This window comes from Psammomys obesus, unplaced genomic scaffold, assembly GCF_907164565.1.
Source record: "Psammomys obesus unplaced genomic scaffold, mPsaObe1.curated_primary_1811, whole genome shotgun sequence".
NCBI lineage: Eukaryota > Metazoa > Chordata > Mammalia > Rodentia > Muridae > Psammomys > Psammomys obesus.
Window position 1 is genome coordinate 3651253 of NW_026591918.1, and position 22458 is coordinate 3673710.

The following is a 22458-nucleotide window of genomic DNA, read 5'->3' on the forward strand; positions in this document are numbered from 1 at the left end:
TATTGGCGATCTTGGTCTGTTGTGCTGTGATCCTTTGTTGTCTGTGCACACAGACAGTGAGTCCTTGGGCAGGTCTCCGGCAGGGCTTTATGCCACCTCTTTACCTTGTATAAAAGCACTTTTTAGCACTCGGCATCTGTAGCTCATCGCCCTTGCTTCAGACATTGAGGCCAGCTAAGAAGACTTCTTCCTTCTTCCGAGCCTTTGATGGAAGGGAGCATCCCGGTGAAGTGGGTCCCTCGTGAGCCACAACCTGTGCTGGCGCCTCTTCCTTTGCATCATAGCACTTGGCACAGAGGCAGGAGGTTCCGGTCTTGGTCCACTGCTGTGTCATGGTGGCATGCCACTTCCCCTCCCTGGCTGTCAGTTTCTCCATATGTAATCAGAAAGAAGAGGCACAGTGAGCAGGAGTAAACCGACTCACCTCGCAGGGCCGCCCTTGGCTTACCAGCTGGGCAGCATGCTCTGTTTCTGCATGCATAAAACAGGTGCCTAGTTCTTCCCTTCCCAAAGCATTTGCATTGCTGCCTGGGTGTGTTGCCTGGCCACAAGGAGCCCAGCTCTTATTGTGGTGACTCACGGCGACCATGGTGACTGTTGATCTATAATACAAGTGAGCAAGCCTCATGTGAGCTCCTCCTCCAGGCAGGACGGAGCAGTGGCTTTTTACCCTTCTTGTGGTCTAAGGGGTTTGATGCTTCTCTTGTCAAAGAGACTGGCCAGGCTGTGTGGCCTGGTTGTAGACCTCGGACAAGAAAGGGCTGGAGGAGTGGAGAGGTGGCTGCTGTGTGAAATTTACTAGTTTTGCTGATTGTAGGTTTGTAGTTCAGTGGCATTAATATTCACCATCATCCACTTCAAGAACTTTCTCATTGTCCCAAGCTAACTTCCCATTTAACAGATCCCTCCCTCCCCCCATTGCTCTCTTGCCCCAGCTCCTGCAGCAGCAACGTCCTTCTGTCTTTGAGTGGAATCAGGCAGTGTTTATCTTTCTGTGCCTGGCTTATTTCACATAGCTTACTAGGTTTAAGTTCGTCCATGGCATAGCATGTGTCAGGATGTCCTCTGTTTTCTTTGTGTTTATCTCTGACACTTGAGTTGCCCCCACTTTTGGACTTGGACTTGTGGGTAATGCTGCTAGGTGAGAGAGGTTCCTCAAACACCTGTGCAAGGTCTTGCTTTTGTTTGCTGGGTCTTATGATCGTTCTGTTTTTAGTTGTTTTGCTCTCTACAGTGGCTGGCTTTTTACCTTATAGTTCATCATCTAGCAGTTTGGTTTCACAGTCTAGTCTTATAACTCTCACGGAGGGACAGTCAAGATTGTCACAGGTCAGCCATTCTGTGTGGCCCGTTCCTGTACAGGTAGAGCCATTGTTTGCTCGGTGTTGTCTTCACTGGTGTTTTTACCCCTCTATAGAGGGGAAAGAGCCTCCACTTTCAAGAGTACCTGCAGTTGGATTGATCTCTTCTGGGCAGTCCAGAATTGTACCATGCTCATCCAGCTGGTGATATCAGTCACAGTGGACTAGCTCTTTTGCTATAGGAGGCAACATTTTCAGGTTCCGGGCACTGGGGCTGAGGACTGTATGAAGGATAATTTTTGAAGGATAATGGTCTTGTCTCAAGCTTTGGAATGCTCTTTCCTCCACTCCTTTGATTGACCAATGCGGTACCCTAACGCCCTGTGACCCTGATGTCCGGTCAGACCTTCCACCACCATATGGGTGAGCTCCTGGTAAATAGGTGCACACAGAAGTTTGATGAGGTCAAGAGTTTTGATCCTTTATTCCTTGTCTATATGCCGAAGCCTGTCTTCTCTGGCCACTTGAGAGACTAACCCTAAATGAGTTGTTCTTAGCCTGCTCAGCTTGGCTTCCACTGGAAAGAGGGGTCAAACAGAGTTCCCCATGGCCCCCTCCGTCTGAGCTGTTGGAAGGATGGTATGGCACAGAGGCAGTAACGGAGCACAGTAAGACTTGGTGTGTAGAGCATCTCAAGCCTAAGGGGATTTGGGAGAAACCTAATTGTGTCTTGCTGGGGCTGGAGAGACCAGCCACCTTGGAGAGCTCAAATATTGCCTTTGGTCCACAATGCTGAGCACATGACTGGCTTGTTGGTCCCTTTGACTTTGTTCCGTAGACAGCCATAATAGACACTGTTTCAGACCTGTGGTGTAACTGATGGTGGGAAATTGTCATACAAAAGCACAGAACTGCATCTCCCCTGACCTGAACTGCACTCACAAACATAACTCAATTTCGGGTATAGGGTAATATGTATGTTTCTCTCTGTGTGCATGTGTGTGTGTAAGGCTAGAAGGGTGTGTGTGTGTGTGTGTGTGTAAGGCCAGAACGGTGTTTGTGTACACATGTGTGTCAAGTACCCCTGGAGTCCAGAAGGCTACGTGTTTGTGTAAGGCCGGAAGCAGGTGCTGGGTCCACCTGCTGGAGCTGGGGTTCCAGTTAGTTGTGAGCCGTGCTGCTGGATCAGAATTCTGGTCCTGGTGCTGTTAACCACTTGAGCCATTCTTCCAGGCCTGTATATATGTTTCTCTAAGTCTGGTCCTTTTGGGCTGCTGTAATGGAATACCATGAACGAGAGACTTAAACAGCAGAAGTGTGTTACTCACAGTTCTAGAAGCTGGAAAGCTGGGATCAAGTGTCACTGTCTGCAGAGGGACCATTTCGCGTTTGTAGCTGGCCCCGTCTCACTGTGTCCTTACACACAGTAGTCTCTCTGGCCTTAATCCAGTTCGTGAGAGCTCTACTATTGTGACTTGGCCCTGCAGTACCCTGCTTTCTAACCTGCTTTCTAATCCCATCTCACTGGGGCTCGGGATTGTAATGGGGCTCACCTGGGAGACAGGTGCAGTCTGCCACTGCCTGAGGCAATCGCTAAAAAGAAGGAAGGATGGCTTTAGAGGCTCCTGCTTGCCTTGTGCCTCTTGTGAGGTTGCACATCACAGTTTACTGTGTGGGGTTGCAACATGCTCAGCCCAGGGCAGCCGAGATGCAAAGAGGAAAGGCTCAGATTACAATGTCTCCTTCAAGGACATGCCTGTTGATTTAACACCTACCAGCAGACACGCACCCCCAAAGGTTCCACTGCCTACGGTAGTGCCACAGGGGCTGGGGGCTCAGCTTCTGACACGAGCCTTTGGGAGCCTTTCTGGAGCCACGTGACAGCACTGCCCTTGCTATTCTGTCTTTCAGACCATCCCAACCTCAGCCTTGCCTATTTGACATCTGGTGTCACTCTTCAACTCACTCCCCTCCCTTCCCCCAACTTCTCATTCTTTACCAAATGCCCTGGGTCCTCTGAGATATCCCTAACCCAGTTTGCTGTTTTATATTGGGGCAACTCAATGGAAGTTAAAATGACATAATGAGAACAAACTTGGTGTGAGACTGTTACTATTCCCATTTAATAGAGGTGAGGAACTGAGGCAAAGAAAGGTTAAATAACCTGCCCAAGGTGCCAGCTAGTAGGAATCCAGCGTGGATTTGACCTTGAGCAGTCTGTCTTCAAAGTTCCTGTTCTTTCTACTGTCCTACATTGCCTTTAAGAACACGGGGCTTAGCTGGATATATGGTGTCATATGCCTTTAGTTTCAGCACTCAGGAGGCAGAGGCAGAGGATCTCTGTGAGTTCGAGGCCAGCCTGGTCTACAAAGCAAGTTCCAGGACAGCTAGAGCTACACAAAAAACCCTGTCTCGAAGAAAAACAAAACAATAACCCAAAAAAACAAAAGGAAGAAGGGGCTTGCTTAGTGATCATTGGCTATAAAACGTGTACAGATCCCTTACTCCCCATGCTGTTCCCTCACACTTGCGTTTGTAAAGCTCAGCCTCTGAGATACTATTCCCAGGCTAGTAGGCTCTGTGCAGAAGTATGGTATAGTGGTGAAAGTCCTAAGATTCAAAGACGGCCAGGGTTTGAGTCCTGCCTCCACCATTCACCAGCTGAACCTTCCCCAGGTCTCATACTGTTTGTTTTAGGATTGTGTTAGCATTGTGGTAAAGTTAATTCCACGCAGATCCCTTAAAGCTGTGCCTGACGAATCTTAAGTGTTTGATAAATGGTGACAATTAGCATGGACTAATAAGATGAGGCAGTTTGAGGACAGAGTTAAACAGGGTTTTTTTGTGATGGGACTTTTCTGAGCTTTCGTAAATTGGGAGGCATTAGTTAGAACAGAACCATGTGTACCATTTTCTAAGCTCTTAGACTCCTGTCTGGTCTTTTTGGCTAACTTGACAGTATGTAGGGTACTGTTGGCGTCAGGGGCCACAGCGCAGCTGCACTGAACTGTTTGTACGTCGCTTCAGCCTGGCCACCCCAGCTGCGTCAGGGTCCAGGGTAGGCCCGGCCAGGACCGTTGGGGGCAGGGGGTGATAGATACACCTAAGAGAAATAGACAGCAGTGAAATTGGATAGGCTGGTGCCTGCGGAGAAGGCTTGGCTCCCTGTGGCTGTCACCAGAGTTGATGGTCATGCCTATGCCTTGGGTGAGCTGCTCATACACACAGTGTATGCGAAAATGAATAGTTGGGGCCTGATTGCTCTGCAGGTCTTCAGTGTCTGTGGTGCTGACCCTTGCCTACTGTGTGCAGGGAAACTCAACTGTCTCAGCCTGTGGGTTGAGATACCGCTTAGTAGCAAAATTACAGTTATGAAGTAGCAATCGAAATAAATTTATGGTTGAGGGTTCCTAAGACCATCAGAAATATGTGTTTTCTGATGGTCATGACCCACAGGTTGAGAGCTGCTGTGTAAATGATTGTCAGACCAAGTGAGGGGTGAGGTTTAAAAGAGAAAATGACATGGCCAGCCTCGATCAGCTACTACCAGCAGGGTGGAGGCCAGGCCGCAAGCCTTCTTTCTTTTCTTTGCCCACTAAATTGTGTCTACTGGAATGTGTTATGTCTGATTCTGGTCGCTAGTGGGGACAAGGTTGCTGGCCTTTACGTTAGACCAGTTCCCTGGAGGATACTCGGCACAGATGCCGGGGAGCATTGAGTCTTGCTCAGGACTCCCTCCCTGGTCCTGAGGCTGGAAAGCCCTGGGTAGGTTGGATCTCTGGTCCCCTTGCCTGGAAGGTACCTTCTTTCAAGTGTCCCACTGGAGTCCTGTGTGTTGGCACAGAAGCTCAGGGTTAATGTGTAATTAGAGAAAAAGAAGGGGGTAGGAGAGAAAATACATACATTTAAAGTTGATAGTAATTAGAGGCATGAAAAATTACACAGGAAATAGTTTGCAGTACCTGAGTTTTCTTGAACAGGCCAGGGGGTATGGTCAGGTCAGAGGTTCTCAGCCGTCCTAGTGTTGTGCTGACCCCCCCCCCATGAAATCATTTTTGTTGTGACTTGATAACTAATTTTGCTACGGTTATGAATCATAATGTGAGGATCTGATATGCAGGTGTATTTTCATTGCTACGTATTGACCCAAAGGGGGTGTGACCCTCGGATTGAGAACTGCCGGTCTAGATGAATCAAGATTGGCCTTGAAGCAACGCTTTGCTGAAGCCAAGGGTTAAAGATGTGCCGCCCTAGTCTGCTTATGTATGTTCTCCATGTCAGTCATCGCTCGTCAGTGCCTTTATCCTGTCAGTCAGAACACATTGCTTACATAGTGTGCAGGCCAGCTCTGCCGCCTTTGAGTGCATGTATGGTAGGGATTGGCAGATTCTGGCTTCTCTCTTCCCTCACAGCAACAGCCTTGAAATAGCCTTCATCTAAAAGCTGGATTCTGTAGAGGGAAGGAAGTTCTGTGGGCTGAGGCACTAAAAGTTTCAGGAACCTCCAGTTCAAAACCTCTTCCCGGGCTGGAGACATGGCTCAGAGGTTAAGAGCACTGTCTGCTCTTCCAGAGGTCCTGAGTTCAATTCCCAGCAACTACATGGTGGCTCACAACCATCTATAATAAGATCTAGTGCCCTCTTCCTGGGTGCAGCTGTACATGCAAATAGAGCATTCATGTAAAATAAAGAAATAAATCTTAAAAAACAAAAAACAAAAAAACAAAACCTCTTTCCTGTACCGTCTCTCCTATCCTTGGAAGAAGCCCCCCCCCCCCCCCCCCCCCCGAGAACAGGGTTTCTTTGTGTAGCCTTGTCTGTCATGGACTTGTGTAGACCAGGCCACTCTGGAACTCACAGAGATCCTCCTGCTTTTGCCTTCCTGAGTGTTGGGATTATAGCCATGTGCCACTGTGCCCAGCTAGAAGGAGGGTATTAAAGCAAGTCACCAATGGCAAAACCTTTTGGGACAATCAAACAAGCTACGCCCATGGTTACCAGGTTGGGAGCTCAATCCTGTTTGGAAAAGAAGACAGCTTTGCTCTCTCCTACCCAGATCCTGTTCTACCACATCCTGGCTCCTTGCTAATCTGATGTGCCCTGGTGACAAAGCCAAGGACAGTGGAAGCTGGACAAGTCTCTAAGTCATTGCTTCCTACCTAATGACCTGGGACAGATAGGTTCAAATATGTAACAATTATAAATTATTACAATTATGAAATTATTATAAATTATGTATATGTTTATAAGTATATAGATATATAATATTAAAAAGGAAAGAAAGAGAAAAAGTTTGAGGCCAGTGAAAGACTGTGTGTGTGTGTGTGTGTGTGTGTGTGTGTGTGTGTGTGTGTGAAAGAGAGAGAAAGAGAATATGAAAGAAAAATGTACCGGTTTTCGAACAGGTGTACCACATATATATGCATGTACGCTCATTTGTATATATGCAAATACTTTGTAAATATATGCATACTGGTGTTGTGTATTTTTAAATTATAGTTAGAATGTTTAGTAGTGCCTTTCGGGAAGGGGATAGTGGCCCTCTGCCTTTCTGTTTGCTTTGACTTTCTACAGCTTAGTCCTATTCCTTTATTTTTTTTAATAAAGTTTATATAATTTTGGTTTATTTGAGCCAGCTTCTTCCTGTTTAGCCTAGGCTAGCCTTAAACTCATGACCCTTCTCCCACAACACCCCTACTTCTTCCAAGTGGTGGGATTGCCAGCTCACACTAGCACTTACCAGTTTGTACAGAGCTGGCTGGGGATCAAGCCCAGGCCCTGGACCCCTCAGCAGAAGCAAGTACTCTATGAGCTGAGCTACACTGCACGTGCAGCAGGCTTTCTGGCGTGATGTCAACTAATACTGTTTTCTGGCTGTTTATCCACTCATCTTCTGAAGGGCATTTTGTTTCCTGATAAGGTGGTCCGTCATGAGTAACTCTGCTTCATTTGGATCTGAGATAATCCCCTACAGGCTTGTTTGTAGGAAGTGGGTGGGGTGTTGGGATCAGTAAGCAGGCACCTCTATGGCCAGTCCCAAGGGACCTGACAAACCGGTTATCAGGCATTTGTGCAGACACCCAGACCACCTGTTGACCACCTGGAACTACCTGCGCATGCCCTGGGTCACTCTGTAAGAGAACTCCTGGAGCTCTCTCTCTCCCCCTCCCTTTCTCCCTCTCTTCCTCTTTCTCTCTTGCTTTCTCTCCCTCCCTCTCTCTCTCCCCCCTCTCTCTCTTCCGCCTCGTCTCTCTGCGACCCCCTTCCCTCTTCCCCTAATAACCCTCCCACGTGGAACCGATCTCGTGGTGTGATTTGTGAACCCGCGTGTAACCTTCACAGGCGCACAGGCGCACGTTTCCGAACGTGGGGTCTGTGTTGGGGGGAGGTGCCTTTAGAGTTGTGTTGGGATTCCAATCTTTCTTCCTTTTCTCCCTCCCTGCCTGTCTCTCACTGAATCTTCTGAAACTGTGTGTTAAAATGTACCGTTCTTCCTTCTAAGTGGCTTATCTTGGGTATTTCGTTACAGTGACTAAAGGCTGGCTAACATAATCAACCTGTAAGTTTTTATCTCACCTGGGCCAGTCACACTGGTTGCTGTTTTCATAAAATATGTTCAGTTTTGTAAGAAAGTGCTAAAAATCTCCTTAAAGTTGTTGTACCATTTAGCATTGCCCACAGCCGTTGTCCATACCCCAGTGTTTGGAAAGCCACAGTTCTGAGCATGGCCATTCTAAAGCTGTGCAGTCTTTTGTTTCCATTCATAATGGCATGTTGGGTGCCTTTCCGTGTACTGTCATCTCTGCATACCCTTTGGTAAGCTGCCTTCTCAGTTTTTCTCCCTGTATTTTTGTAAGTCCCTTTATCAGATGTATCATTTAGGAATGCATTCAGCCATTCTTTAGTTCTTTCTTTCTTACTTACTTATTTTTATTTAAAACAGGCTCTTGTTATTATGTCAGCAAGGATTATCAGAGCTGTGGGTTTGAACTGTATACTTATGTGTTGGGTGAGAGCGAGTGACTCTGTAGCCAACAGCCTGGGAAAGTAGAGTGGCGAATCCCTTCCATGAAAACATACATCCTGGTTTGTCTGCTTCTGAGTGCCAAGGGGCTTCAGGCCCTGGACCTGAAGGAAGAGGCCTGCAGACCTCTGCCTTTCGGCATGGTCAGGTTTGGTCTCTGCTCTGCATGAGGGACTGTCTCTCTGAGAGATTACTTTTAGAGCTGTACTTCGGCCTAACACCACTAGCACTTACTCCTCTTCTGTGTTGGGACACTGGAGGCTGTGAATAAACTGGCTTTGCTGCATGCTGGAGCCCTGTCTCCACCTCTTTCTGTTAGGGTGGGAAGCACAAGGCTTTCTTTGTGGTGGGAGGATGGCTGAGTCTGGGGAGAAGAATTCCATTCTGGAAGTTTTTCCCTCTTGTTCTTTCTCTAGATTTCTGCCTATGTGGTAGGGACCCTTGGTGTGGATATTCATGGCTTTAGGAAACAAGCCCTTTCACAGTCCCAAGGAAGTCCCACAGGTGGCTTCTGTATTGATTGGGTACCTTGAGGCTTGGTTCTAAGAGATGCTGGGATTCTAGGGTGCAAGGTCTCCATGGGGTGCTCACGTGTGGAGGAGCAGTTCTTCACTCAGCAGGCCCAGCAGTCTGGGGTTTAACATGTTCCACAGGGGACTTTTATAGAATCAGTTGTTTTGGCCAGTTTTATTACAAGCTAGAGTTATCAGAGAGGAGGGAGCCTCAATTGCAAAGATGCTTCCATAAGACTGGGCTGTAGGCAAGCCTGTGTGACATGTTCTTAATTAGTGATTTATGGGGGAAGACCCAGCCCATTGCGGGTGGTGCTATCCCTGGACTGGTGGCCCCAGGTTCTGTAAGAAAGCAGGCCAGGGACAGCAAGCCAGTAGGCAGCACCCCTCCATGGTCTCTGTGTGAGCTCCTGCCTCCAGGTTCCTGTTCTGCCTGAGATCCTGTTCTGTCCTCTTTGATCATGACCACTGATGTGGAATTGTAAGCTGAAATAAATCCTTTCCTCCTCAAGTTGCTTTCGGTCATGCTGTTTCATCACGGCAGTGGAAACCATAATTAAGACACATGTTTAAGCTGGAGAGGGCCACAGCTATTTGAATGTGCACAGCTGCTTCTACATAGTCCCAGTGAGGAAGAAAGGGCGACATTTGTGCTGTAGTTTCCCTGAGAGTCAGAACCAGGTGCTGGAAGCTCTCTTGTGGCAGAGTTACCAGAATTCGAGCCAGATGTCTCTGTCCTATGCAGGAGGACCCTCCCATGAGGTGCCATGTTTGAGTGCCATCGTCAGCAGCAGGCATATGGGACAGGATCTGCCTGGCTGTCCGAATCACATTAGCTGTGTTTTGGGCATGTGATTTCCCTCAGCCATGTACCTTTCTTCTCTGTTGAAAGATAAGGTAGAAGAAAGGCTTTGGTCAGGTGGAAGGGAGCAAGCATGTCTGCTGGCCAGACCCATTAGGGGAGTAGCTTACTGTGTTCCCATTTGTCATGGTGATTGAGAACTGAGAAGGGCAGTGAGGTTCCTAGATGTTCTTGTCCAGCTCTCTCGGGAGCTAGGTAGAGCCTGAAGGTCTGGTTTGGGAGTAGCTACAGGGTATTGCATGTATGTCTTAATTCTGGGCCCCAGTGCATACAATATCTGACAGAAAGTTTGAGAGAGAGAATCTTTAGGCTGTCCTGGTGGAGAAGGCATGGAGTAGAGAGGCTTCTCACCTCACTGTGGACTAGGAAGTGGAGAAAGCAGGACAGGAACCTTCTAAGGGCTACCCCTATAGACCTACTTACTTCAGCTAGCCCCATTTCTGAGTCTCTGAAGCCTTTCAAAATAACGCACCACATTGAGAACTGGTGTTCAAATTAGGAGCCTGAAGGTGACACTACAGATTCAAACTGTTACAGTGTGATAGCTCGCATTTGAGGTGGTTAGGATATGGGCCCAGAGGTGGCAGAGTTGGGGGAGGGAGAGCTGATTGAAAGCCTGTGTTGACAGAAGCAGAGCCAGATGTCTGTCCTCTGCAGGAGGACCCTCTCATGAGGTCCATCAGCAGGAAATTCAGTGTGACCATGCAGGTGTCTGCCGTTGATGCATTTGTGTTCCGTTACTTGGAAGAATACGATGCTGTGTATACCAAATCAGTGGTTGTAGAACAGGAGAGAGCGCTGAGATGGGTGTAGTGAGTCGCCATAGCCATAGACTGAGGAGATGGGACATGGGCAGACCTACAAGAGAAATTTCACAGGAGTCCCTGTAATGGCCCCACCACCCAGAAAACTGACATGTTCCCATGCAGTGGTGTAGGAAGCTCCATCTGCAGAGAGGAGGGGAGTGACTATCCTATCCTGCCCTGTGATCTCTGGGCTAGCCTGTGCTTCAGAGGGAAAGTGAAGGGAGAACAGTCTCAAACAGTCCCAGGTGGAAAACAGTGTGAAAATGAATCTTGTGAGAGGGAGAGACTGGTAGCGGTGTCTTGTGGGACACAGCAGGATTGAGTTTGCAGTGGAATTAGCCAATGTAGGCCTTTGGACAGGCCTCTTTCCAGAAGGTGGATGCCACTCTTGCCAGGAAACTTCCCCACAGTTCTCTCAGGAGGGAGGGCTATCCTTCTGAGTCCTGGTGCTCTGAGCTGAAAGAGCCCTGTGTTGTGTTATTTTTATTTTGGAAGAGCCACCAAGGTCCTGTGGGATGGATTTCGTGTGTGGGGTAGCTCCGTGTGTGTGGTTAGAAATGCCTGTGTGAATTGGACCTTTTCTTAAAGTTACTTTTATTAGGCAGTCATGAATGTGTGGTGCCTACATGGAAAGCAAGCTTCACCTCCAGCCTGTTTTCCTTCCAGAGGTACCTAGTGTTACCCAGTGCCTTGTGTACAGGGCCAAGCGAGGTCTGTGCATGGAGCACAGACCTTTTAGTTTGTATGTTTTTGCCTTATTTCTCTAAAAATAAAAAAGCATGTCCATGGAGGGTGAAAGGCATTAAGATCCCTGAAGCTGGAGTTACAGGCAATTGTGAGTGGCCCGATATACATGGTAGGAGCCACACGTGCAAGAAAAGACAGCTGTGTAAAGGTCTAGGGCCCGTGAACTAGCAGATCCAGCTCCCTCCTCGTTTCCTCTTGTATTGCCTACTGTCCTCTCTGGACCCAGAGTCCAAAACAAGTGGGCTGGAATCAGGTCTACTTTGTGGGGACCAGTGATCCCTTAAGGAAATCCTGCAGCTTCCTTAGGACAACATTTTCAGTTCTTCAAGGTAGACACAACGGGCAACTAGACGATTTTATTTAAATGGATAGTTTCTAGACAGCAGTTATTAAAGTGGGGATCCCAGATTCAGTACCGGGAACTCATTCAGATAGAAATGGATGGTGGAGCCCTTGATGTAGAGGTGACCTTTATTCGTATTGTATTAAGGTGTGTCTCTGTATATTTGATTGTTAATTGCTGAGATAAATGCTAACAGATTCTGGTATTGTCATTACTGTTGAAGAATCTCCTGTCTCAGTGTTGTATAAAACTGTTCTTTATCATCTCTGATTGGTTAATAAAGAGCTGACCAGCCTATAGCTGGGAGGGGAGTTAAGGCAGGACTTGGAATCCTAGGAGGAGGCTCCCAGGTACAGCAGAGAGGGAAAGTCGCCTGGAGTTGCTGTGAGGACAGGCTTGGAACAGGAGCAGCCAGGCTGTACTGATGGGACATTGGCTGGGAAGTAGGCCCAGCACAGTCAGGTTACAATAGCTGAGGACATACCCAGCTGTAGTGCTTAAGGCTTCAATAAGGATAACAGGTCTCCGGCTCATTATTTGGTAGCTAGAACAGGCACATAGAAAGCCCGTGCAATTATTTTTACACCTAGATGTTTTAGCAGCCCCTTGGCATAAATAATGCCCACGTATGAAACAGAGTGGCTGTCTTAGAACCTGTGGGCATGACGGCTGATGCCAGGCATTCCCGCTCATGGCCTTGGTCTGGCTTTGTGCCTGTTGCAGCAGCAGCAGCAGCAGCAGCAGCAGCAGCAGCAGCAGCAGCAGCACAGTGGCTGATCTTTGTTCCTCTTGGGCGTTTTAGTTGCTAACGAGACATTGCTGAAGAGGTCTGTGAGAGCAGCTATTTTCATCTGCTTCCCTAGGCTCTTTCTCTTTCTGCTTCACCTCCATGTAACTTTTACTTTTTGGGGGGCTTTGTTACCTGTCCTGATGTGATGCTCTGTAGTAGACAGGCCCTTCTGAGGGCATCCCTTGTTTCTCAAATTGGTGACTCCCATAATAACCATGTTATTTTGTGTTAGAGAGTGGACTGCCCAGGGGAGACATAGATCAACCATTTAAAGACTGTGCAGCCAGTCTGTGCTTGTGGCTTGGGTGTGACCCAAGGGAGATTGGAGTGTTGTTGGGGTGACCTTGAGGATTGTAGTTAGGATGCAGGGAAACAGGGTCCTCCCCTGTTGTGGAAAGGATAGTGATAAAGACAAGATGAGACAAGTAGTCACTGAGTCTTGGCCAGTGCTCCGTGTAGAATATGATGTCAGGGAGTGGGCCAGACCCCAGACACTTTGTACCCTTGGTGGGGACAGAAATCAGGCCTGGGGGAACAGCTGTCAAGGAAATGGCAGCGGACTTGTGGTATTCCACCCTCCTGTAGCCTTGGGGTGGGCCTGACCTACCTGGAGGCCGGGCAGGGAGGCATGGACTGGGTTGCACTGGGGGATGGGGAGTTAATTCCTGTGAGGTCCTGACAGTTGGTTCTGTTTCCAAGAAGCAGATCCCAGCAGGCCTGGTGGGAGTACGTTCAACATAGTCTGATCGCACTTTCCCTTCTGTTCCAGCTCTACCCATGAGCTACCCAGGCTACCCGCCACCTCCCGGTGGCTACCCTCCAGCTGCACCAGGTAAGAGGACCTGGGTGGACCCTTTGTACAAAAGGTGGAGTATGGTTCTCTTATGCCCCAGAGGGCCTATCTATGGGGGACAAGGGCTGGAGAGGTCTGAATTTGGCTGCTTCTGTCTGGGGCTCTTATTAGCCCACAGGTGGCCAAAGGCCTGCTAAACTCTGAGATTTCTTCTCCCTTGCAAAATAGCTTCAGGGTTCTTTCCCTTCTCTAGCTGTTTCCAGGAGACCGGCATTGAAGGACTGTAGGAGTGCCTCCACACCCTGCTAGTACACCCACCCTGTTTCCAGGAGAATTTTGGATTTTGCAGCGTTGGGGTTTCTCCCACTGAGGCCAATACCAAGGATCGCTGTCCTTCCCTGTATGCCCACTCCTCCCTGTACCTTCCAGGATCCCTTGGTGATAGCATGAGACCACACAACTGAGACAGTGGCACAGCTTATATTCCTTCTGAGGATGCAGCTGCCCTGCCCTGCCCTGCCCTGCCCTGCCCTGCCCTAGAATGTTTCCTGAAACTTTGGTTTCCATAGTAGTGAGGGAAATGTGAGGGCTTCTGGTTAAGGAGGAGACAAGGGCCAGTGTGAGGATAGTTACCATTGAGGGAGTCCAGCAGAAAATGAACAAACTGAAGCAGACAAATGTGTTAGCCACTGTCACAGAACACATTCAGCTGAGCTGAGCCTTTTCTCCGACTTGGTACAGTGACCTCAGTCCCCTCTCCAGCAGAAACTCTGCCTTCTGCGACAGCATGCCTGAGTGTTGCAAAGCCCAGGAGATGCAGAGCAGACTCAGACTGCCCTGAGTGAGAATGCATCTGGCAAGTGATGACCATGTTGTTGGCTCGGCCCTATGCAGGTGTCTACTCCTCAGCCCTTACCCCAGCAGCCTGAGGTCACTTTTGTCATGGTCTGCAGACATGAGTGAGAGTGGTTAAGAGCCTTGCCCCAGGGATATATAGCCAGCCGTGCTCTCCCAATGAACTCCTTGCTACTGTTCTTGATGGTTTCCATTTCTTCTGACATGGCCCTGCTTGCCTCCATCTGAGAATTTTTAGTATTTGTGGAGCTCACTGATGTCACATGCTTAGTACAGAGCCCAAGGGTTTATCTGTCTCGAATCCCTTGATGCTCAGTTTGAGAGGACGAAGCGTGCCTGGATCCCCACAGAGGCTGACCGTCTTGTTCCATCCTTTCTGGGTCTTTATAACATTGCTTGGAGCTCTGCTTGGCTCCAATAGCAATACAGTACCAGATCTCTCTGCAGCCCTTCTTTCTGCCCTTTCACTGAACCAGGGATACAGAAGTTGATGGCTTGGTGTTGCTTTCAGGTGGTGGTCCCTGGGGAGGTGCTGGCTACCCTCCTCCCAGCATGCCCCCTATCGGGCTGGATAACGTGACCAACTATGCAGGGCAGTTCAACCAGGACTACCTCTCAGGCATGGTAAGTCATGACCCTGCCAATGTGCCCCTGGGCTAGTGGTGACAGGGCTGTAGGGCTCAAGGTTGCTGACCCCAAGGCTCCAGCAAGATACCAGGCCTGTTCCTGTGAGCACAGAGTGCTGAGCAGCAACTTAGACTCTCAGGGTCACCTGCTTACTACCACCCGTCTCTGAGCCACACTTTCCCGATCTCTGTGAGGAAAAGAGAGTCTTGGAGCTGATAGTCCCTCAGGTTCTTGTGGTCCTGGGGGGTTGGGTAAGGCTGGTGCCTGCAGGGAAGTTTGTTGAGAATGTCTCATGAGCAAAGCACAGAGCCTGGAGGGAAGGTGGGCTGGTGTGTGGTGAGGTGAGGGGGTGAACACACATAGTGCTGATCTCGTTGGTTCTTGGTGGCCATGTAGCAAGTAGGTTAGGGCATACTTGTTTTTATTTGTTGTTTTGCTATTTGAAGAGTGTATCTGATAATCCGAAAACAAAGTGTGTTTAGTGGGAACACTGCAACTAGTAGATACCCAGATTTATTCCAGGCCTGGTTCTAGGCACTGGGAATGTGTGAGTACAGCAAACAAAATCCCTGGGCTGGGGAAATAGCCCAGGTGGTAAAGTGCTCATTATACCAGCACTAGGCCCAGAGTTCAACTCCCAGGACCCACATGAAAGAAGCTAGGTGTGGTTCTTGTAATCCCAGGGCTAGGGAGATGGAGACATGAAGTTCCATTAAGCTTGCCAGCTAGCCAGTCTCGCCCACATGGTGATCCCAGGGCCAGTGATAGATGCTGTCTCAAACAAGGTAGGCAGGATGTGACCTTTGCCTCACATGCACCTGCACACACACACATCTCAGCTCAGGCACACTTAGCATCTGTGGAGAGGAGACAGAAAACAGCATACGTTACCAGGTGGCAATACTAAAAGTAGCAGGTGTCTTTGGCATACACTTAGCATTTGGTAAGTGAATTCATAAAGACTGAAAATTCCAGCCCACCCTGGGCAACATAGAGAGAATCTTGTCAAAACCAAACAAAGAATCGAAGGAAGGGCAGAGGGTGGAGAATAAGGAAGATAGGAAAGTAGATACATGGTCCTGGTGGCAGAGGCTTATGATCTCAGCTTCTTGGAAAGCTGAAGCAGGGGCATCCCAAGTTCATGGCCTGTTTGGGCTACAACATTTTGTTCAAGGCCAGCCTGGGGCAAGTTAGTGAGACATTGTCTCATAATAAGTAGATAGGGAAATGGGGATATAATGGTCAGTGATACAGTGCTTGCCTAGAATGTATGAGGCCATGGGTTCAATCCCTAGCACAGGATGGAGGGGTAGACTGGAAAGTACTGATAGGGTAAAGGTCAGAGGTGCTGGTGGGATAATGTAGACTGGGAAACGTAAGGTGGGGATTGAGGGACCTTGAACAGAGATCTGACATGGTGGAAAATGTGCTGTGTGAATGTCTAGGGACAGCCAGTCTTGCACGTGCCCATGGGCCTGATGAGTCTGGGGACAGTGAGAAGGCCTTGGTGGTTGAAGAGGAGAAAGTGAGGGTTAGATAGTTAGAGTGAGTGCTGGAGATGGTGGAATCCTTTTCTCACTGGGCATAAGAGGCTTTGTTCTAGGCAGGTGCAAATCCCTCCAGCCTCACTTTCCTCAGCTGACTGTTAGCAGGCTGATGTTACAGAGCCACCCATGCCTGCAGAAGGAGCTCCTGTACCTTCTCAGTCTTTTGAGTGGTTAGCTCTACTGTGGGTCTTGGTTGGAAGAAGCAGCCTCTTCCATGTTTCCATGCTTCTTGCAGATGGAGTAGAGGTTCTGGTTTGCATACACAGCCCATCTCAGAGCCCAGGTGCTCTGCTCACTGGGCATCCTCCGTGGCAGGGTTATGCTTCTTGTCCCATGGGCGTGAGGGTTAATGAGCCTAGCATCGTGTGCCTGCCTCCATTGCTAGGTGTACATGGTACTCAAGGGAGGGGGTGGTTCTGCTAGGAGGCTCCTTATATATGCAGAACTCCATAAGGGGAAGACAGACAGGGTGCTAATCTTTCTGAGCCTATGAGTCTTAGGTTCTGCTTTGTACTTGGCAGGCAGGCAACATGTCTGGGACATTTGGAGGAGCCAACATGCCAAACCTGTATCCTGGGGCTCCCGGGGGTAGCTATCCTCCAGTTCCCCCCGGTAGCTTTGGGCAGCCCCCTCCTGCCCAGCAGCCTGTCCCTCCTTATGGCATGTATCCACCACCAGGGGGAAACCCACCTCCCGGGGTGTCCTCATATCCAGCATACCCAGGGGCCCCTGTGCCGGGCCAGTCCATGCCACCCCCTGGGCAACAGCCTCCAGGGGCCTATCCTGGACAACCTCCAATGACCTATCCTGGACCATCACCAATGCCAACCCCTGGGCAGCAGCCAGTGCCAAGTTACCCAGGATACTCAGGATCCAGTACCGTCACCCCTGCTGTGCCTCCAGCTCAGGTGAGTGCTGGTTCAGAAAAAAAGTTCAAAGGCTGGTCTCTGGCCCACCTACACCGCATCATTTTAACAAGAGTTCTGATTTCTATTGCGCTCCCCACCCCAGGTCTGGAAGCACTGCCGCCATGGTTGTTCCTCATGTGAGATTCCCCTGAAGCCTCCAGTCTCATGGCTTCATGCCCAATAGGCCCCTTATATGCCCTCCTAGACAAACGTGAAAAATTCTCACAGTCCTCTCTGGGTAGGGAAGATTGGCAGTTCCTCCAGGCACGGTTTGTCTTGCGCCATTCTAGAGAGTAGCTCATGTTTGCAGTGTCTAGAATTCGTTGTCATAGTTGCATGGCCAAACCAGGCCTAGTGGTATGTGCTGGCTGATTATTTTAGACGGAGAGTCCATTGCCTCTCTGTCCCACCTCTGCACTGCCACCCACTGTTTCCCTATCTCTTCTCAGAGCGTATCTCCTTACTGTCCTGATAACCAGCACATAATAGCCACTCAGGAGGCTACAGCAAGCCTGTTTGTAAACACCCGAGGGGACACACCTTAAAAAGAGGAAAGTTGCTTTGTGCTCATAGCTTCTATTGATGGCTGCCTGGCCTTGTCACTGTGGCCTGTGGTGGGGCAGATCATCTTGACAGGGAGAACACTTGGTGAACCAGAGTTGTCTACCTCATAGCAGACAGGAAACAATGGAAGGGGCATGGGCCTCAGTATCCTCTCCAAGGGCCTGCTCTACCCTACTTCTTAACAGTAGCTACTTTCTAAACACTACCATCCACACACGAGTCTTAGAGCTATTCATGTCCAGTGCTTTTGACTTCAGGCTCCTTTAGGTACCTCAGCTCTTAGAGAAGGGGTTATTTTGGGGATAGGAGGAGATAAAAGAGTTCTTATGCCTTGGGATGGCATGGGTGGATCATCTTACCTGTGGCTATTTGTCTAAGTAGTTTAGAAACCGAGGAACCATCACAGATGCTTCTGGGTTTGACCCCTTGAGAGATGCTGAAGTTCTGCGGAAGGCTATGAAGGGCTTTGGTAAGAGACCACACTGATTTCAATTGCACCTGTGTCCCTGGTTCCCCAGGTGGTTCACTATAGCAAGGGAAGGCAAGCCTGGCCCTAGGGAGATGGAAGAGGAACTGTCTTACATGCCCAGGAGAATGAAGGGGAGGTGCTAGGACAGTCTGTGGCCAACAGAGCATCCTCATAATCCAAAGTGTGCCTACTCCATCCTCTTTTCTAGGCACCGATGAGCAGGCCATCATTGACTGCCTAGGGAGCCGTTCCAACAAGCAGCGGCAGCAGATTCTCCTGTCCTTCAAGACAGCCTATGGCAAGGTGAGATGCAGAGGGGCAATGCGGGGAGACCAACGAGGTCTGGCTCTCCCAAGCCAAGCTCTAGAGCCTACAACCAGCACAGCCACAGATCCACTTACTCTGCTTTTCTGGAACTGGGGCCTCGTAGGACTGAATCTCCAGGATGGACAGTGAGACTAGCTAGGCTTGCTTCAGGTTCTAGCCTTGGCTCTGCCAAGATGAGCCTGTAGATAGATCAGTTCTCCCCTACCTGGCCTCACTTTCCCCTCTGCTTTCAGTTTATCCAGGTTTAGTTGATGTAAGAGCTTTGGTGGAAGAAGCTTAAGGGGATTGTGTTTTGAGCTTCCAGGGTTTTGAGTCCTAGGTGAAGTGTACAAAAATACTGAGTATGTTAGTGCTGTAGCTCAGGCTTCTCCCCATGGCTGGTCTTGATACCGACATCTTCCTTGTCTGCAGTGCTCTTCGTCTGTGGATTTTTAAAAATGAGATTTTGTTTGTTTGTCCAACCAGGATCTGATCAAAGACCTAAAATCAGAACTGTCGGGGAACTTTGAGAAGACTATCCTGGCCCTGATGAAGACCCCGGTCCTGTTTGATGTCTATGAGATAAAGGAAGCCATCAAGGTGTGTTCTTGTGCTTGTGTGAGCCTGCCTCCACATGTATGCATAGCTACAGCGCAGGCAGAAGGGACTGGGTGCTGTGTTCCCCACTTACCAGTTGCTGCCCGGCCTGACTTCCAGGCATCCCTGGCTGCAGCCGGCCCAGCTAGTAGTTTTTCCAAGAGGCAAGTAACATGCCATTCCTCACAGGGAATATCTATGTCAACATATATCTGATGTAATGACCAGGCTGGGGCTGTGGAGAACACTGATGACAATGAGAGCGGGCCCCAGGCTTTGTAGTTTGTTCTCATTCACTAGGACTGTTCTTAGCAAGTAGCAGCATCATGTCTGAGGAGCTCAAGCAGCAGAGGAAGAGACCCCATTGGGGGTGGGGAGAGGTAGGGCTGGAAATGAGATACAAAAAGACAGAGACGTCTTACCAGTTCCTGAGCCCCCACCTCACTGTCCTGTCTGCTGTGTCTGTCCTATATCCAGAGATGTCTGTCCCCACGGCCATGTACATCCCAGTCATCCATCTCTGGAGGACCCGAATTCAACACAGGGCCAATTCCTGCAGCTTAGCGTGGGATCTCTGTCTTCTTAGGTCTAGTTGATTTTGACCAGGGGCCAGGTCCCATCTGTGCCCTACAGACATGTAGCTATGTGTGTCCTGTGAATATAGAGTCCCTACTCAAGCACCCCAAAAGAGCCACTCACTCAGAGGCACGCCTGGCACAGACTCTACCTTCCCTAGAGGCTGAGAGCTTTGTGCGTGGTCTGGAAGGGAGAGAAGACTGGCTGAAATCCATAGTCTAGAGGGTGCCGAGGGGGGACAGGACGGCAGTGGCCTGGGCCCAGGAGTAGTCAGTACCCGCCTCCAGCAGCTTATGAGAAGTTGGTGGAATGCTAGAACATCATAGGCAAGGGGTTCCCTGTGCGGAGAAGCTGTTACGTACCTGGGTATCCGTGAGTGGAAGACTGGGTGTTCTTTCAGGACCTGCAGGGGGGTTGGGGTAAGGTGCTAGCGTGCACATCTTTTGTAAGTTCCAGGAAGCTGCTGATAGCAGGCGGGCAGTGGTGATCATAAAAACACCATATTGGCTAGATGTTCTGCACAAGTGAGTCCACTTAGTCCACTAAGGACCCCTTAGGTGGTAGGTACGCATGCATCCCCTTGATAGACAAGAGACTTGGCACAAGAAGTTAAGAGCCTTGCCTGAGTTCACACAGTAAGCTGCAGAGCCAAGATTCAGACTGATATAAAAGCGAGGCCTCTGACCCCATTTTCTACCTTCCTGCTGTCCCGGGCACAGCCATTTCTTTCATTCCATCTGGCTTCTTTTTTAAGATATGTCCAGACAGTTCACTCATGACTCAAAAGCTTTTGCTTTTGAGGACACACACACACACATCTATTGCCCAAACTTGGGAGGAGGGAAAGAAACCTTGATCTGCACCTCAGCCTGACCCAGCAGGGTGTGACATCGGACAGTCACTGCACACTCTCCCCTCTTTCAGTTGCCTGCTCCGTGTGGATGACCCCTCATGTGGTGCATACTCATTACCCTGTCTTTATCTCATTTCTGGGGCTGGGAGGGGAGCTGGCTTCAGGCATGAGTCGGGGTAGGGGTGTTTGTAACGGGCCGTCCTTCCTGGGTGCCAATGAGGGCCTGGTCGCCAGCATGAGATCTGTTACGTTCTTTGTCTGCTATCATAGGGAGCTGGTACTGATGAGGCCTGTCTAATTGAGATCCTCGCTTCCCGAAATAATGAACACATCCAGGAAATAAGCAGAGCCTACAAAACAGGTCAGAAGCTGCCTGGGCACTGGCCACACCCTCTTATAGGGCTCTTAGTCCTTGGCCTCCTTGTCCCCTGTTTCCTGTCGCTGGCCTCCTTATCCCCTCTTTCCTGTTACGCCCAACTTCCTGGGCTTTGACCCAAGGCCCAGCCCTACCTGCTGTTTACACACAGGGCAGGTGCCTATAGTTGAAAGGGGCTGAGAAAATCTTGGCTGGGGTTTGGGCCAAGCCTGACCAGAGGTCAAGTCACCTTGACATCACAAGCTTATGAGCCTGGAAGGTGAGCCACCTGCCACCTCCAGCTTGAGACCCTTGAATCCTTGCCATGTCAATGCCCTCTGCTAATTATGTCTTTAGAGGTAGAATATCTATAGGATAGACCCTGTTGTCTTTCTTTCAGAGTTCAAAAAGACTCTGGAGGAGGCTATTCGAAGTGACACATCAGGACACTTCCAGCGGCTCCTCATCTCTCTCTCTCAGGTACCTTCCTTACAACAGGCTGTTAGAGAATTGGTGGCAGAGGCTGGGGGGATCAAAGTACTGGCAAATGAGTGAGGAGAGAGGATATGGTCTTTCAAAGCACAGCTTGGCCTTACAGCCTCCTTCCTTTCAGGGAAACCGTGATGAGAGTACAAATGTGGACATGTCCCTTGTCCAGAGAGATGCCCAGGTGAGTATGATAGCTGGCGAGGTGCCAGTTGTGGGCTTGCTGAACCAGAGCTTTGTAACTAGGGGCCCAGGGATGGAAAGAGTGATGGACAGTGGTGGGTTCTGCATGTTGTGGCTTCCTGAGGTGCTCAGGGGCTTGACATTGAACAGGGTGCCAAACCTGGATTTCCCACCTGTGAGAGGGACAGCAACAGCTACAGCTGTTGAAGATCATGGGGATGTGGGACTTGGCATGGCTTGGTACTTTACCACATAGATACTGTTAGGTGTGCAAAGGTACCTGTCTATCCAGCTCCTAGAAAGGAGCTGTCACTTTAGCCCTGCATCCTTAAATGTCTGCCTGTGTCACCTTATGAGTTGCAGGCAAAAGGAGGAAAGCACAGGCATCTGAAACTCTAGCTATATAAATTTGCATTGCCTGCTTTCCAGTTCAGACTGTCTTACTGGCGTAGTGGGATGGCCAGACTTCCCCTTTTCCTGAAAGGCTGACTGCTGCTCTGCCTCTTTCCTTCCTGACCTTCTCAACATCACCGTGTCCTGAGGGATCTCAACCTGAGAATGTCCTGGGTTATCAGTGCCCTTAACTTCCCCATGACTGTCTGAGGCCTGGAAGGCCTCTCGGAGGTCTGGGGCAAGGTAGCAGATTGGCAAATATTAGGGGCTCCAACCCTCGTAGGCTTTACCTAGCTATTGTGCTGTTGAGCAAACATGATGATGTGTGCAGTGAGGCGTGGAGGAAAGACTGAGGAAGCCCGCATCTATATATTTGTTAAGTATTGTATATGTATGAGTGTTTTGCCTGCGCACGTGTCTGAACCATGCGTGCACCTGGTGTCTGTGGGAGGCAGAGGTATTGGATTCAATGCCTACTCATTGCTCTTCACCTCTGTAACGAGTTCTTAAGTGCAGGAGCCATCATGGCTACACGTGTTGCTTATAAACGACTTTCCGTGGC

The 22458-nt window shown here is 49.5% G+C and overlaps 1 protein-coding gene across 2 annotated transcripts in view; it reads left to right on the plus strand.

Moving 5' to 3' along the window:
* Positions 1–22458, plus strand: part of Anxa11 (annexin A11) — a 45566-nt gene that overhangs the window by 16433 nt on the left and 6675 nt on the right. For both annotated transcript variants that reach the window (XM_055612385.1, XM_055612384.1), the window contains 9 exons: positions 13154–13216; positions 14544–14656; positions 16728–17114; positions 18060–18147; positions 18356–18450; positions 18940–19053; positions 20750–20840; positions 21235–21314; positions 21448–21504. In XM_055612385.1, coding sequence (XP_055468360.1) covers positions 13162–13216; positions 14544–14656; positions 16728–17114; positions 18060–18147; positions 18356–18450; positions 18940–19053; positions 20750–20840; positions 21235–21314; positions 21448–21504 — 1080 coding nt within the window. In that variant the 5' untranslated portion in view covers positions 13154–13161. The remainder of the gene's footprint in view (positions 1–13153; positions 13217–14543; positions 14657–16727; positions 17115–18059; positions 18148–18355; positions 18451–18939; positions 19054–20749; positions 20841–21234; positions 21315–21447; positions 21505–22458) is intronic.